This window comes from Xiphophorus couchianus, chromosome 18 (assembly GCF_001444195.1).
Source record: "Xiphophorus couchianus chromosome 18, X_couchianus-1.0, whole genome shotgun sequence".
Lineage (NCBI taxonomy): Eukaryota > Metazoa > Chordata > Actinopteri > Cyprinodontiformes > Poeciliidae > Xiphophorus > Xiphophorus couchianus.
Genome location: NC_040245.1, coordinates 6,573,159 through 6,590,270, shown reverse-complemented (window position 1 = coordinate 6,590,270; position 17,112 = coordinate 6,573,159). Strand labels below are relative to the sequence as shown.

The 17,112-nt window shown below is 37.8% G+C and overlaps 1 protein-coding gene and 1 long non-coding RNA gene across 4 annotated transcripts; one reads left to right on the top strand and one right to left on the bottom strand.

The window, feature by feature from the left end:
• The first annotated feature begins 1,428 nt into the window (after window positions 1-1,428).
• On the top strand, window positions 1,429-13,295 carry LOC114161589 (capZ-interacting protein). 3 transcript variants are annotated; one of them, XM_028044950.1, is made up of 7 exons: window positions 1,467-1,588; window positions 7,541-7,601; window positions 8,433-8,519; window positions 8,629-8,700; window positions 9,957-10,016; window positions 10,745-10,948; window positions 12,309-13,295. In XM_028044950.1, the coding sequence occupies exons 3-7, from the start codon at window positions 8,493-8,495 to the stop codon at window positions 12,735-12,737; spliced, it is 792 nt and encodes a 263-aa protein (XP_027900751.1). In that variant the 5' UTR covers window positions 1,467-1,588; window positions 7,541-7,601; window positions 8,433-8,492; the 3' UTR covers window positions 12,738-13,295. The 3 variants fall into 3 exon arrangements, with proteins under 3 accessions (XP_027900750.1, XP_027900749.1, XP_027900751.1); XM_028044949.1 differs by lacking the exon at window positions 7,541-7,601 and having other exon boundaries at window positions 1,429-1,588; window positions 8,437-8,519; XM_028044948.1 differs by lacking the exon at window positions 7,541-7,601 and having other exon boundaries at window positions 1,439-1,588.
• On the bottom strand, window positions 12,992-16,786 carry LOC114161594 (uncharacterized). Its single transcript, XR_003599054.1, has 2 exons — window positions 14,278-16,786; window positions 12,992-13,390 (listed from the first exon to the last, which is right to left on the bottom strand). It is a non-coding gene; the product is annotated as an uncharacterized LOC114161594 (long non-coding RNA).
• Window positions 16,787-17,112: the final 326 nt, after the last annotated feature.

Sequence of the window (17,112 nt, the reverse complement as noted above, 5' to 3'; positions counted from 1 at the left end):
TTGACAAACAACTTGGATGCTCTGCTCTCTAGAAACAGGGTTTAAGATGATTAATGAGCAAGGACTGAAAGGGGAGGAAAAAATCCTAATTTCTGCTCTTGAACATGGTGCAGGATCTGTGATTCTGTGGGCCTGTTTCACTTCCAAAAGTCTTTTGAACATTGTTAGAGTGGTTACAGTTTTGCTGTAAATAAACAATAATAAATTAACCCCAAGTCTGATTTTATTAACATAAACAAACTTAAAGAAATTTTAGATTTTAAATAAAATGCATAAAATACTAGCAAAATGACTTTCAGAGCTGGTCCTCCACATAAAAACCTGAATAATAAATTTTGAAATATGATGGCTCAATTGGGCTCCATTGTTATTTTCCTTTCTTTTATTACAGTGTCGTTATATTTCCCACCGCCAGAGGGCGGCAAAGTTTTGTGCCAGTTACATAAAAACGCAGCAGTAATCAGGGATTTTAAATCTTAAAAAGACAGTCAGATGTAAAGTAAAACAACGAGCATATATTACATAAAAATACACAAATTACTTTACAAATAAATATATTTTAATCTATAAAAGAAATATTTTTAATCTATCCCTTTAAGACATTGTTATCAGTTTCTCCTTCCAGTTTACTTCCGCAAATTATGATGAGCACATACTGTTTTCCTGTTTTGCTCCCTCAGCCTTGAGCGTGACTGGGTGAAGCTGAAGTAAAATCCAGAACTGCACTCCGTACTACAGAACCTGGACTTTACTGTCGCTGTTGTTTTTATTTTATTTATTTCATTCGGCTCCATGCTGCTGTCTCCTTTTCTCATCCCTTCTCTCTATTTCAAAAGCTTTTCCCACCACTAAATGACTGTGAGGTCATTCATCTCAAACCTGAACAGCTCACTGTGAACTCTGCAGCAAGGGGATGAATAAAAAAAAAAAAGCTGAAATTATCAACTTTAAACAAGAAGCACTCTCTGTAGCCTCTTTTTCCTGACTTTTCTCATTATTTTTTTTTAACTATAAATAAGAATAAAGCTCATAGTTGTACAATTTTATTAGCAGAGATGAAACATTTATCAGCCTGTTATTCATTAAAAAGTGGCTTTACATTTATTTTATAGTAGCTTTTGAACCAAAGGGAGGATAACGTTTTCAATCACATTTCTTTGAAATTAATCAAATAACTGAATTTGCGATAAAGAAACATAGTCTCGCAATATCGGCCCTATATGAAGACGCTGAATTGAATTCAACTTTGCATGATTTTTGTTTAGAAATAACTTAAATTAAGCAAAAAGGAAATGTTTGTACAATATGCACATTTTAATGCCGTATTTATCAGCTTGAACACCCTAATGAAGGGGCTTTTAGTTTGAAAGTCCTCACAGTGAGAGTCAAATGCGTGCAGAAAAGTATAGCAGGGGCCCCTCCCTCTCAGTCCATGAGGCTGATTTGGCTCCAGATATAAACACAGAGCTGCTGTTCTTCGCTTCTCCTCACTTTCCTCTCAAGCTGCGCGTAGTTTGCTCCTAAAGACCAAGGCGGAGGGAGAAAAACACCAGGAGGGGACGATTCCTGGCGCATTCCCAGGATGGAGGTAGAAACTATTTAAATCTCTGTTCTCTTTACAACCCGATGTTTTTAGACATTCAAGTGGAATTGAAATGGAAGCATTACATCACAGGAGATCAATGGTTGAAGTTGCAGTATTTAAAAATACTGCTTTCATATATTTTTTTGGAAGAGTTAAGATTGTTTTCTTTCAATATTTAACAGTTTTATAGGGTTGAAGAGTTATGGATCAATGGGAGCATATAGGATATCAATGCTTTTCGCATAGTTTTTGGCTTCTTATACAAAGCAGCACATGAAATCCAAATAAAGACATTCACACACATTTAGGGGAGATAAGTTTTACTAAAACTAAACAAGTTGAGATGCTCAGTGAGTTTCAGACTAATCTTGTGGCGCATTACCAAAGCCTAAGTGGAAGTAAAAGGAGATGACAGAGCATCTTTTATGAATTGCTCAATTTACAGAGATCTGCACAGCATCCCCTCTTCCTCTGAAGTGCAGAAGCTGAAACAGAAAAGCTGTTTCTTCTGAGCAGAGGAAATGTATGGCTTGCTCACCGTTTTTGGAAGCCCCCTCCCTGTTTAAAAAAAGAAGTTCCCTCAGACTTTTAACACCACTCTCAAGAGTTCCAGGCTACGTGAAAAGTAGGAAGTGAAACACCCAATTTCTTTCCTCCACAGCACATTAGGAAGTGCGGAAGTAATCTGCAAAACTGCTCCCACAAAGCAAAAACCACTCAGTTTGAGGTTAAGGCTCTGCTTTGCTTCTCCTTAGACTGAACTGCATGTAGAAGCAGATCTGAGGTGGGTTTAAATTTGATTCGTAAAGTCTTTTTCTGATGAAGATGCGCAAATTATGCCTGAACCGTGGAGACCTTCAGATCTTTTTATTGGGGTGACATATGATTCATAGCTGTTCTATTGTTCGAAGGATGCATAACTTTTGTTTTCATTAACTCTGGACAAATATTGAGCGGTCAACAAATTCTCCCACCTGAGCTGTGGATGTTTGCAGCTCCTCTAGAGTTAACACGTGCTACCTCGCTGCTAGCCTGATTCACTGAAGAACTGGGTTACACAAAACTAACATGGAGGGACTGTCATAATATTAAGGATTTTTGTTGATCAGAAGATTTTGGATGTTTTTCACAGTTTCCTCGTGCTTTCATTCACAGTCTAGAATTAAGATATTGGTTGCACACATCATTAAATATTTGCTATGTCTATCTGAATATAGACATCTCAGATGCTGATCCGAGTTATTTAAAAATAGGTATTTACCCACACCAAGTCCCAGTCCAATGTTTTGCTGAAAAGTCAGATGGAATTCTGGATTCTACTTTCTTTGTCTAGATTTTGCAGTATCAATGCTTAGCTAAGAAATCTACTTTAATGTTCTGAAAACGCATCACCTAAGCTCCACCTATCTTTAGCTTATGTTTCTAAAAAGATGTCACATTTTGACACATACAATTACAGTATTAAGGTTTACCAACTCACCTATGGGGGCGCTGCACCAAGAACCACTGAAAGAAGCAACACCAAAACTGAGCAACAATATCATCCTTTATGAAATGTAAACAAAAATTGAGCAGCATCAGATTTTAGCAGTTGGAGGATTTCTCTTTTGTCATTGATAAAAGACCACAAGCTACAAAATAAAACCACTCATATGGTTTTTATTTTGTTCTGATTTTGTTTACCCAGATTGCTACAGCCCTCTTCCTGCTTTTAGAGCAGTCTCCTGTCAGCCTGGCATTATCTTTTAAACCGCACCAACGTTAACTTTAACCAAAGTTTGACTTTTTTTTTTTTTTTTGTCTACATTAAAGTTCGATTCCACATTCACACTTACACAAATGAACCGGACATTCTAAGCAAACAAACTAGAGTTTGATTAAAATTAACGTTTTCTCTCGCTCTGATAAATATTTTGGTGTGACACAGTTGCTAGGTTAATTGTAGCATGTTTGCTGTGTGTTTTGATATGACTTGTTGATAAATTGCCTCTTTACATATTTCAGTCCAGTTCCACTTATCTATGTGAACAAAATGAAAAGATTGTTCTCCACAAATTTTATGCCTGACTTTGTGCTTTATAAAACATAAAGATTAGTGTTTCAGCTGTGTGCAAACCTGACAGACATAGTCTTATTTTTATTTATTTACCTGCATTTAGCTTTTTTTTTCCTGGTAAAGAAAAGTTTTCCCGTATCATAATGCTGCCTCCACAACTCCCTTGTCTGATGGCGTGTTGAGCATGATGTTCAAAATTTAGATATTAGCACTTTTGCTAAGCTCTGCTGCAGTTCACATGACTCCACTGAATGCTTGTTTGGCTTAAAGAAGAATTTCAACCATCTCCTTGTTTAGGCATACTCAGTTGCTCCATATGCTGTATTACAGCATGCTTCAGATGTGGTCTAGGGACACTCGGAGGAGCAGAGGGGTTACAAAGCAGAGCTGCTTGAACAGCTCTGGGGCTTTTTCCCAGGCCTTACGCCCCCAAAAATAGTCTGATCTGATCTGTCTTGTAGAGAAACATAGTTTCCCACTCTTTCACAGCCAAGCTTGGGGTCCCAGCTGAGTGAAACGTGTGCGGTACTGATAACCAACTCTTTATTTTTCCATTTAAGGCCCATTGTTATCTGTTTTGTCTTCTCTGGGGCAAAAATAGTAAGTGAGATTGCCTGTGAATGCAGCCCAAGTAATGTTTCATGTTTCTCTTAGATGAAATGTAAAATGTATGCCTTTTACTTTACATGACTGTATTTTACACCACGTTGTGGGCAACTAGTTTGTTCATATGGAAATTGTGAAGAGACTCGTGCCATGGAAAGTGAATTCCCCAGTTGCTCACATGTAATTTAAAGAGGCTTGTGGGGCATCCCATCCACGAAACATTTACTTTTTATCTGAAAAGTTTGTTTGCTTTCAGACAGCTTACCGTAAATTGTTGATTCCCACTTCTATTGTTAATGGTAATCTGACCATTAGGATAAAGCTTTTTTTTTTTTTTAAAAAAAAGAAGAATTTGAACAAAATGTGCATATTTTAAATGTGAAACTAATCACATCAGTGGATTGACTGACTACTGAACCTTTGTCCTGTTAGTTATGCCCTCCACTAAGTGATGGCTTTACACTCTGAAGATTTAAATTACATCATGACCATTGATAAGGAGAATTACAAGCGTTTACTATTTGTTCAACCAAAAGTTAGATTTCAGATGCGGAGCTTCTCAAAAGACTGTTACCAAGGCAAACCAGACGCCTGATGTTCTTTATAATTTATTAAAATCATCAGAAGCGTGGCTTTTCTATGGCTCCGTCACTCCTGTTAAGTTTGCAATCGAACATGATATGTCAGAAATCTACAAATTAATGTAAAGCAACCGCACTCAGTAATATCATATCAGTCATATCTCTTTCAATTGCAGCTGAAAGTGTTTTGGGTTATGTCTCTGCCAACGTTGCACATTAGAAACCAACATTTTTTTGCTCCTTCTTTGCAAAATAATCAACTCATGTAGATTATATATCAACTCTGTAAATTTCATTTTTAATTTTTGCCACATAGAGTGTCTGGACTTAGACTAGGCCATTTTAACACAGTAGTATGCTTTGAACCTCCAGCCCAGTTTCATGTTTTCTTCTACCTCTTCTAGCATTCATTTTCTTCCATCCATCTTCTAATCAACTCTAGCTTTCCTGTTTCTACTGAAGAAACGCATCCCCACAGCATGATGATACCAATACCATGCTTCACCAAGGGAATGGTGAAGTGTGATGTGCAGATGAAGCTGGTTCTTTTATCAAACCTCTGAGGCGTTCACTGAACGGCTGCTTTTATTCTAAAATTAAATTATAAAAATGGTTAATTTACTAATTAGGTGACTTTTTGAGGTGGATAGTTGCACTGGATTTTATTTAGGGGTGCCTCAGTAAAGGGAACTGAATAACATTTTTTTTCTTTTTTTCACTCCATCCAGTTTAAAGTCCTTGTTTATCATTTCCCACCATTATAGATGACGAAGCTTTTCTTCACCCCAGACATCTCTCCGGCGACTAAAACAAAGAGCCCTGCTTCCTTTGGCTGTGCAGTTGTGATGTGGGTTTTCTCTGAATGCGTTTGTTTTGGAAGGACAGGAAAGAGTTAACAATTGGAGCTTACAAAATAACGAGGTTGGGGGGTTGGAGGGCATCTGGTAATTACTGCTTATCAAATATGAGGCAGAAGAGTTTAGGAAAATGTTTGGATGTGGAGAGGAACAACAGAGGAGTCCAAGCAGACGTTTCACTGTGTTTGGGTGGAGGGAGTTTGGTGGTGAGGTCATGCTGAGAACAAGAGAAGCAAAAGAAAATAAAGTGTTGCGATTAACCCGGTATGTGTGTTTGTGACGCTTGGGAGATCCATGTTTTCCTGGGCACTGGTCCAAACTGTGCCCAGGGGAGGCGGAGGGAATGACAGAGTGGAAATGCCCACTCAGGAAACATGACAGAAGTGGCAGTTGCGAGCAGAAAGCCACGAGTTTCTTAATGATGTATAAAAGTGAAATGGAAATGTGACATAGTGTGAAAGTTACTGATTGAAAGGGAGTGACCACACAAGCAAAATGCAAATCATTTAATGGCAACATGATGCATGAGAATTTCCACAAGCTCAGAACAATTTGACTACAAACTCATGGAAACCAAAAGCATTAGCAGGTTAAACGTATTATCTACGACAGAGCAGGGACAAGAAAACAAAAATAATCAAATTAATAGAAGAAAATCATATAATTACAAGTCATAATATTCCCACTATATTCTTGTATTATGACTTTATTCTCAAAACACTGATTTTATTCTGGTATTATTTTAACTTCATTCGTGTACAACTTTATTCTTGTAATATTATGACTATATTCTCAAATTCCAATTACTTCATTTTTAAAAATATTACAATATTTTATAATATTTATTTTCATAGTACAATGGCTTCATTCTCATAATATTACAACTTTACTCTTGTAACCTGCAGGAGTTGATTATTCTTGTATTTTAATTTTTTTTAGTATGCTCTAATACTCCATTGTATTATAGAAATAAATGAAGAGAGACTAAATTTAACTTATTAAAAAAAGTAATAATTAGTTTTATTTTATTAAAAAATTAAAAAATTTTCACATTCAAAAATAACGTTCTTTTTTTTTTTTTAGTACGGCCTAATACGCCATCGTATTATAGAAATAAATGCAGAGAGGAGAAATTTATGCACATTCTACTCTGACGCCAACTTATCATTCAGGCTCAGATATGTGCAGAGTTAGTGACCCTCAAAGTTAAGTGCGGAGGAGGGCGGTGCAGAAATCACTTTGGGAATAGCGGGAGACGGAGAAAGTGAAGAGGCCGAGCAGTGATAACAGCGTGAAGCAGCGAGGACATGCAGGTCCCTGCTGTCACAGGCTGCAGCATGATGCTGACCAGCTGCAGGGTGAAGGGCTCACTTCCTGTCTCGCTTCAAGAGAGTTCCTCCAAGGACGGCGCCGAAACCCGCCAAACTGCTGCTAGAATCCTTTCTTGTTTTCCCCTCAGTCGCCTGATGTCTGCATTTCTCACTTTGCTTGCTTTTTCTTTTGACGGAGAAGAGGAAGCGAAACATTTTTATTGAAGAATATCAGCATTGTTGGGTTTTCTGTGAATTCAGTCAAAAATGGTTTATGTCATTGTCACTTTTCAATCTGACATTTGGATTTTGTCATTCATCAAACATGGAAAAATGTGGAAAAAGACTATTGTACATCTCAAGTAAAACTTACACCACAGTTATTTAATTATTTATGTCATAACTAACCACTTGCTAATTTCCTGTCCCTGATTCTAGTTGCGCAATTGAGAAACTTCAATCTTCTTTAGATGAAAATATGCTACGTTGTTGGATGTTGTATTTGTTTTTTCATGCTGAAAAATGATGTTTCTCTTCATCTTAAGCTTTCTAGCTGGTTCCTCCCCCTGCAAATCCTCTCCATCTGGATGACCTTCTCATTTCTAGGTGAAAAGTTAGAAATGAGAATTTTACCTTGTTTATGGTGATCTAGTGATAATGTGGGTTAAACCAAAGCTTGACTTTGGTTTAACTTCATATTTATGGTAGATGTTAAATATGCATTTGAAACATGCAAACTGAAAGAAAAGAAGGGAGCTTCAAAAAAATGCTAACTGGTCACAAGATGGTCAAACTTACTTTGTTTGCTTAAGTATTTGAAGATCAGCCTCTTGGGACACAAGACAAATGTGAAAATATCCCTGAATTTTGCTTATTCACAAACAGTTTTGATTAATTTTTCTTTAAAATGAATTAAAAACTTAACTAAAAATCCTATATTAATCCAAGATGATTAATTCTGTTACACATTTAATGTAGTTACCCCTAATTCTGACCTAGAATGATTTTCTAACAGAACTAGTTTTTTTTAATTATTATTTTAATAGAAAAACAGTCACTTTACCTTAAGTATTTAAATAGAAGGACAAGACATCATTGACAAACCTTCCTTGAAAAAAAGATTCTTAATCTTAATTGTGACTTCTCAGATGTAGACACTTTCTCTAAGCTTGAATTTAGCTTTTCTGCAGAAGCACCCAAGGTTGTTTTCACAATATGAGCAACTAAGTCCATGTTAGTTGTTCATATTGATTAAACATCAGATGTTTAAAATCAAGTATATTAAACATAAGACATTTAATATATAAATTGAAAGGAATGGGACCTAAAATGGTTCCTCGTGGACGTCCGGTAGCCATCTATTTTTAAGTAAAACACCTAATGCTGTCAATTGTTAAATAATCCTGATGGTTTTGTATTGAATTCTTGTTTTTCCAGAAAGATTCTCCATCCAAGCCGTCTGTGGCTGAGCTGGCCGGAAAGTTAAAGGGTCACATTATGCCAATGCCCAACTCAAACGATGAGGTAACCATCTAGCCAAACGGTTGTTTAATAAAAACATCTTCAGTATTCTGACTCACAACCTGTTTATACTCAGAAGATTTTCTGCTTTTTTTTCCCACTCTTCCTGCAGTTGCCTTTTCGAGGACGACCTCCTTGTTCTCTAAAGTTGCAAAATCCTTCACAAGATAAGGAAGTGTCAGATGTGGGTAAACTTGGTTCCTCTGTTGATTTATGTGCTACGGTCAGCTTCCTGAATTTTGAAAAATTTTGTGTTTGTCTCAGTCTTCTCACAATGTGTTGATTAAATCAAATCTATTCTTTCATTCAGTTTTAAGCCTGCGTTTAAGAGTACAATGGATTTTGTTGGAGAAAAAATTTTTATATAATATGTAGATTATGTTAGAGTATCCATTTCCATTTTCAAGACAAGTATCTAAATGTGGCATACTCTACACCTATTTACAGTGCAGGGAATAATGTGGCTTAAATTAAATTTATGAATCATAACATTATGAAGAATAATGCACTAACACTAAACATTTAGAACCCAAATAATACTTCTTTACAGATTCATTATTTTCCTGGGACCAACATCATTTTCACATTATTTATTTTCCATTTTATTTATTTACAGTGAAGCATACTTCTTTTTCAGCAATACACATCATGTTGTATTACTGTTTATATGTATTTAAGTAAGTTATTGACATAATCAAGTTCACTTTTTGAGTATAAACGTATTTGATAGATCTGATTTGATCTCAAAATGTCCAATAGAGGACACAAATCATGGATAAAGTCAAATCTTAAACAAAATGAAAACCAGTTATTTGGTTTGGAATGCCAGACTTCTTTCAGTCAATCCTTTGTTTGAGCAACCTGGGTGGCATTTTTGGAAGCTTTTTTATACCTTCAAGCCAGGGTAAAGTCATATTTCCTTCCGAGAGTCTTTGAGTAAATCAGTCGTGCATTTTTCACAACACACCTCGGTTACAGTAAGTCTATGTGCAAGGAGGGTATTAATCAGTTGGTTCAGCTTTTGACTGGCTCCAGGAAACAGCATTTAACTCCGGTTGCAGCCACACTCCACTGGCGTCCTGTCACCTACAGAAACTAAAATTAAGATTTTGTTACTTTTTCAGGGTTATTAAAGTTTTATTTGGAGCAAAAAGGCCAAATATGCAGACTTAAGTTTTCTCTGTGCCTTTCAACTCAGCTGCAGCTTCACTTTTTTTTCTTTTAACTTTGTATGCTCACTATTTATTTATCTCTATTACAGTATTGCTTTTATTAACTAATTTTACTATTTTTTACACATTTAATTTGATTCCTATGAATATCTTCATTGTTATTTTTGTAGTTGTATTTAATCACTTTGGTGCCTAAACTCACTTGAGATTAACAATGTTTCTGTATTTATCTCTGATGGTGACAGTTTTTGTTTTCATTTTGTGCCAGACATCTGTCTCTCCCACCACCTTCAAAACAAAGAACTCCTCCATCATTGAGAAACTGCAGGTACAACCTTAGATACTTTTGATTGTTTTACAGTGCATAATCCACTACAGGAAGTGAGGATGTTTAAGTCGTTACTGCCCCCTACTGGTTCATTAGATCATGACATTTTGGGAAGAAAGGGGTGGGGCTTTTCTTCTCCGATGCCACAATCGGCTCAGATTAATAGTCTAATGAGATCTTGGGCCACTGAGGCTCTGCTGAGCCTCCAACTTTAGACCCTTTAGTTAGTCGTTCCCACAGCGAGCAGCCATGGGACAAAAAGGCTGCAGATTCTCCCTTTTCCTCTTCTCCCCAGTCCAGGTAGGACACATCAGAGATCTTAACTCAAGGGTGCTTTTAGACTTTTAGATGCACATAAAGAGGGAATGACATGCAGATCAGTGAAGTGTGATGGAGAAAAGAAACATCCTAAAGCTGAATGACTGTAGATCTTGAGGACTAGAGTTGGGCAGCCCTGTCTTTTGGGAGGCAGATGATTTCTCAAATTGATTGGTCAGGATTTATTTGTTACTGGAGTTTGTTTTGATAGTCTGCTTTAAAAGTGGAAGGAATCAGAAGAGCAAGGAAAATAATGCATTTTGGAACCTTGTTTTTTTTTGTATTTGTTTATCGTTTACTTTTGTTGAAATGCTCAAATTTTCCATTTAATCACACTCAAATTTGACTTCCCAGCACAGAATTACATGCAAAATCCCCAACAGATAATCACACATCATTCCTCTCCGCAGGCCAACCTCGCTCTATCCCCCACAGCTCTTCTGCCTTCACCCAAGGGTTCAGATGTGAAGCTGCAGCCATCACAGTTGTCGCCATCCACGCCCTGCACGCCCCTGAGCCCCACCCTGCGACCACTGCATCTGTCCAGCGAAGATGAGGATCCTGTTAGCTTCGACAGCCCACCTGAAGGGACCCCGCTGCCGAGCTTTAATAAGGTAAACCCATCATCAGGCATGAACAGCATAGATGGATCTATTTGTTGGTGCTCTGATCTACCCACAACATATTTATTTTTGATCCATTATGAGTCCTAGATTACTTGTGATCTCATTTGAATTGTTGTATTTGAATTTTTGAGACAAACTGAGCCAACGATGAGTCGAAGTATTACTCACGCTACTTGGTGAGTGAGTTGTGACGACACAGCGAGGCACATGCATGTTGTCCTCACAGACGCACTTCTGATTGGCCAACGTGCATCTTCTGTTTAAGCAGGTCTGAGATAAGCTAAAGCAAGATGGTGGATTGAAGAAAATAATCCACTTAGCCTAGTTAGAGTCCCTGGCTGCACTTTGTGGTGTTCTCACGCAAACCGCAGTGAGATTTCTGACGTGACCGGAAATCATTTGAAGAGCAAAAACAACTGCTGTTGCACTGAAGATGAAGAACAATTCATTTTTGTTTTAGAAATGACAACTAGACTAAGAGAATCAATGCAATGCTACACAAAATTCACGCCTTTGAATGTTTCTGTCTTGTTTGTTGTTAATTTTATATTTTAAATACTCCTAAGCTATGCTGGCTTTTCTAGATTTAAAAATAGATCTGAATTAGTGCTGAAACAAAACTCTGGAGTATTCATAGTTAAGCGATATTTGAAGACGTCAACTAAATTAGTAATCAAGCACAACAAAAAATATCTACATTTTGCATTTAGCATGAAAAAAACTTTATCTGAAAATATGTTATACCCTGACTGCCTCAAGTGGAGTAGTTTTAGCTTCATCTGGTTCATAGAATGTTAAAAAAGTCTCTCATTAAGCATCTTTTGCACTCCAGTTATTAACCACTTAATCAAAAAAAAATTTTTTATATATACACTTTATTGATGTTAAGTGAAGCAAAAGGAGTTATGCTATTCACATGTTTATGTTAAAAGTATTTTTTAAGCTGCAGATTCATCTTTTTCTACAGAAATTCTAAAGGAATTTTAGGTATAGAAATATTTATTTTCTTATTTTAAAAAATGGAAATGAATTTTCTCATGTATTTCTAATATTTTATAAAATAATCAAAAGTGGATATAAGAGAAATGTGCAGAATGTGCCAATTTACTTATCAGATTGCTCAATTTCTTGTCAGAATAATTGGCATCTATTCAATTACTGAAATAATCGTTAGCTAGAGCCCTAATATGAGTACAGTGATGAAGACAGTTATAATGTGTTTTCAATTTTAAAGTGAGCCAAATTATAAAATTCCAAGGTCTGTCATTTTATCACAATAAATACAGCTATGTTAAATATCACCCCTATTTACACAGCTTTTAAATTCTCTCTCATCTTGTCCACACAGACCCGTCCACGATTATCATTCAAGAGGCGTCCGCCTACAAGACAACACAGAAGGTCAGCTGGAGAGGAGGCAGGTGCTACAAGTGACCATTCCCCCTGTGAACCGGATGCCCCGAAAGAAAATGGGAACAAGGACCAGGTGTTTGAGAATCTAATGGGGGAAGCTGAATCCAAGCAGCTGAGCAGTGTAAAAGAAGCTGAAAACAAAGAGGAAGACTTTGAAAAGATTGAGGCCGGGGTGGCACAGTGTGACCCAGACGACAGATGGGATGTAGAGCAGGAGGTGGAACAAGATCTACCTGCAGAGGCTTTGCAGGAGGGACAGGATCCTTTACTGTCTGACGAGCAGAGGGAGGGGGACGTTGAAACAGAAAAAGGGCAGGACGAGATGCCTCAAGTTGCAAAACAAGAAGAAAACGACAATATGTGAACTATAAAAGCCTTTTCTTTCTGGAAAAAGAACATACAAATAGGTATATGAATACATGCATTAGGAGAACTACCCTATTTAAGAGATGGTCTATTTAAAATATCTCCACCATTTGATTTTAAAGGACTCCGCCGCCCTCTACTGGCTGTCTTTAGAACAGGTCTTTCAGCACTGGACAGTTGAGAAAAGCAGCTGTTTGGAAAACAGCTGTGGAAACATGGAAAGAAAAATCCTCACTTATACCTGATCATGGGAAATATTTGTTAATTTTGCAAATCCCTCTTTTTGCTGAACTTTTTTTTTAAGTTCAAGACTTTGTTACGAGTTCAGCCCCACCCCTCTGGCCTGTTTTGTATGCAGTACAGAGAGTAACATTAAATAAAAGGATGGATAAAGGTATAAAATACCAGAGACTAGTTTAGTGCTCTTTTGTATGTGATGATAAACTGAATCATTTAAATTGACTGTCCTTAAAAATACTGTATATGTTGGTTTGTGTGGAACAAAATGTACAGATGTTCTGACCCTTATGAATATTAAAGTAAAATATTTCTAGAATCTTTCAAATCACAGTGCCCTAGACAATTATCAAGACTCCTGATTGTGACGGATGAAAAGCCTTAAAAACCTTGGATTATTATCCTGCTGATAGACTCAATGTCATTTCTTTGGTAGAGTTCACTGATTTTGAAATATCAAAGAGCCGGTGATGATGCACATTCTATCATTGTCCCCAAGGCTGTTGGAAGAGAAAAAGGCCCACTGCATGCCAGATCCTCCCCTGTACCTAACAATGGGCAACATATTCCTGTTCGCTGTTGCCACAGTAAAAATTGGAATTACAAGCACCACTTCGACCAAAGTTTTGAAATCAGGGAACATTTCTCCAACTGAAGTGATCAGAAATCAGTAAGACCTCCTGGATAGCAAGATGCAACCAAGAAGATAGACAGACCCACACATTGACAGGTCCTTCACTTTTCCTTGCAGTGAAAATGATGTCCTTTTTCAATGAAATTATCATGTTTTACCAGTTTTATTTTAATATCAATATTTTAAAGAACCTATGACGCCATGATGCACCCCGAGGGTCTAAATCGAGAACAGCCCCGTTGTATATTGATCCTCCACTACATTGGAAATGAGGTAATTTTTAACTCTTTCCTCCTTTGTTTGCAGCCATCTAGTTGGCATGAAGTGGTTATGATAACTTAGTGACCACCAGTGATGTCAATAACGAGTTATTTAGTAAGGCGTTACTGACGTCGGACCACTTTTTTCAGTAATGAGTAATCTAACGCGTTGCCATTTCAAATCCAGTAGTAAGACTACAGCTACTTATCGAAATTACTTTGCGTCACCATTTTCTTTTGTAATTAAATTTTATTTCCTCTATGTCTTGGGAGAAACCGCCATTTCAATCTGGAGAGACTCAGACGGAGAAAGACAGCGATTAAAAAGGTTTATTGACATATATAAATTAAAGTTCTTTGGCGCTCGGGCCCCTGCTGAGGACATCGAGCTGTGAATTGCAATAAACTCGGATGAGCATTCCCGATGTAGGTTAGGAATGTCATCCCCCGGGGCCCAACGCTGGTGGTGGAGGTCGGTGGATGATGTGTGCCTGGAGAGCCGGGAGAGTCGAGGTGGAGGAGGTTTGAGCGCTGCTGAAAAGCGGAAGATGCCATGGATGGAGGTCCTTATCAACTGGGCCTTGGTCGGTGATTGGCCGTGACCTGTCCAGCGTTGATAGGTCGGCGGCGATGAGCGGGACGCGCCAATTGGATGATGCAGGTGAGGCTACAGAGTCTTCCGGTTTGAATTTGCGCCTAGGCTTCATTTCTATGCGACAGTATCAGCAACGACAGAAACAGAAACATGGAGGGAAGAGGGAGATGCGCATTTTGTCGCTGGAAAAACAGGAAGTATTTTGAGTTTCCTTCGCCAAGTCCTATTATAAGCAGCTTTGGGCTTGTTTTTTTTTCTAAAGTCGCTTGCAGATTTAATGAGTCGCGGGTTGCGCTTTTTGGGCTTGGAAATAAGCAGACATAAACCCCAGAATTTGTCTGACATCCAGTTAGTTTTAGTCAGACTCTCCCTGTCCATCATTTCCATCCCTGTCCATCGTTTCCAGCGGGTCGGATCATTTCAACCGTCCCGCTGTGTCTTTGTTAATGTCAAGTTAATATATTACCTGTGAATTACGTCGAGCTTCGCGTTGCGCTCCAGAAAACTGCAAATATCGAGACTAATATGGACAGCGCAATAAACGTGAAAACAGCCACGAATGAACGAGTCCATAAAGTTGTGCAACTAAACACCATTATAATTATTTTGTTTTTCCTTAATACCTAAAAACAGAAATAAAATTGTGGTTCTTGAAAAATATCACCACAAATTTCCTATAGCATATATTCAAGTTGTTTTTTCATGAGCAACATTTTCTGACTGTTTTATTCAGCTGGACTGAGCAGCGTCTTTGGATTGTTAAGGTTGCAGACCCCTGGACTGGACAGACCTGCCCAAACTTAAACACGATCACCACCAAAGGTTTGTCTGGTGACATCAGTGGCTTAAACATGGCGCCTCTTTGACGTCTCCAACATTGTTGATGGCTATCATTTCTTCTCGGCGTAAATCGACTTTTACCAGAGAACAGAATCGAGTTTGCTGGTCCCTCGTCCATGACGTCTGTGTGTGGTGGTATGGTCAGGTACCAACGAAGGTCGTCCAGTAAGCGTTACATGCTGATATAAATGGTTTCGACCGATCTGACGTGTCTCTCAACTCCCTTAAATGTGCTTGGAGTTGAGTGGCATTTTTCATCATTCTGTTTCCTGGGCATTGTTCACAAAGAAGTAGCCATCAGTGTGGGATGTGGCCAGAGGACGTCCACTTCTGTGTGTTTCTGTGACTTTTCCAGTGTTTCTGTATCTCTGTTGTAACCTTATGACACTCTGTGACGCCCTAAGCTCAGTAGCCACTTCCGTCTAATTACATCCTGCCTGAAACCCCACAATGGCGAGGCACAGTTGATCATCTGCTAAGTGTCGTCTTGGTCTTGTGACATCAAAGCGTGATGATGATGACATTTATTGGTTGATTCCTGGTTAAAACACCTGCTGAGAATTTTGTCATTAGGCTCCGTATTACAGAAAAGGAAGTGGTGCAAAAAGGACTGACACATTGAACAGTTAGACATGAGCACTCAAAGGTTTAGAGAAGGTTACCGGTACATTACCTGTTTACATACCTGTAAAGGTTGTAGCACATTTTGACTTCATCCTGTAATTTCACCCTATCTTGTATTAGTAATGGATATCATGCCTGTTTGTGATTTATTTTTATGAGGGGTTGTTTATTTCTAACCCTATATAAGATTTGGTAATGTCACATAATTTATTTATTCACTGTGAGATTAAGTCATACAATTATCCTGCATATCACGTAGTTAGGTAAATATTTGTAAATTCCTAAGCAGATACTGAGACAACTGGATAATGTACAGTAAGTTGCTTTTCTTTAAAACTTAAAGTGCTGATTTTCATGAGTATTTTATTCATAGAGTGAGTCACCAGCGACTTGTTTTGTAAAGATGATAGAGTTCATATCTTGTGTTATTCCTGGAATCTGCTGAAGTCTTTCTTCCAGTTTGAGGTTACTGCCTCAAGGTTTCAGATGAACTGTACTTCCAAGTATGACTTTACACAACTTTTGTAGTTCTGATTTTAAACACTCTGTTTCCTTTTCAAGAGTTCAAGTTCCTTCTTCATGTTTCTGTGGTGTCAGTTGCATAATCTGTCATTCTGCTGTCTTCTGTCTTTTTTTTAAGCAATAGAGGGTTTCTGTTTGGATGTTAGCTCTCACTGTGACTTTAACTGTGGGATTCCCACTCACACTTGGCATGTTTATACATGTTTGTACAATTGCAGACGGTTTCTGACTGTTATGTTCTGGCCTGTCTTTGCACAAGCTGCCCTGGATGTCCTGTCTATGTACAATTCTGTTTGATAAAGTAGGGTAAAGATATCTAAAATCCTTTAAAAATTTTAGATACCGGTACATTAAGTGGTGAGTTGGTCCGGTCGAGGACAAAGAGCGCAGCTCTGCAACACCTCCCAGCAAACATCCATCTTTGCGCAAACGTGGAACAGGTCTACTGCTGGTATTTATTAGATTTATCGGATGCTGAAAACTACATAATTCTGTTCTTTCAACACATGTTCCTGAGTAACTAAACAGCCAAATGATTTGTAGATTGTGTACAAATATTTATGATAAACCGGCCAGATGGCTTCCTGCAACATGGTGCTCTTCACTGTAGATGTATTTAGCAAATATAGTCCTACATATTTTCCATTTCTAATCTCAATAC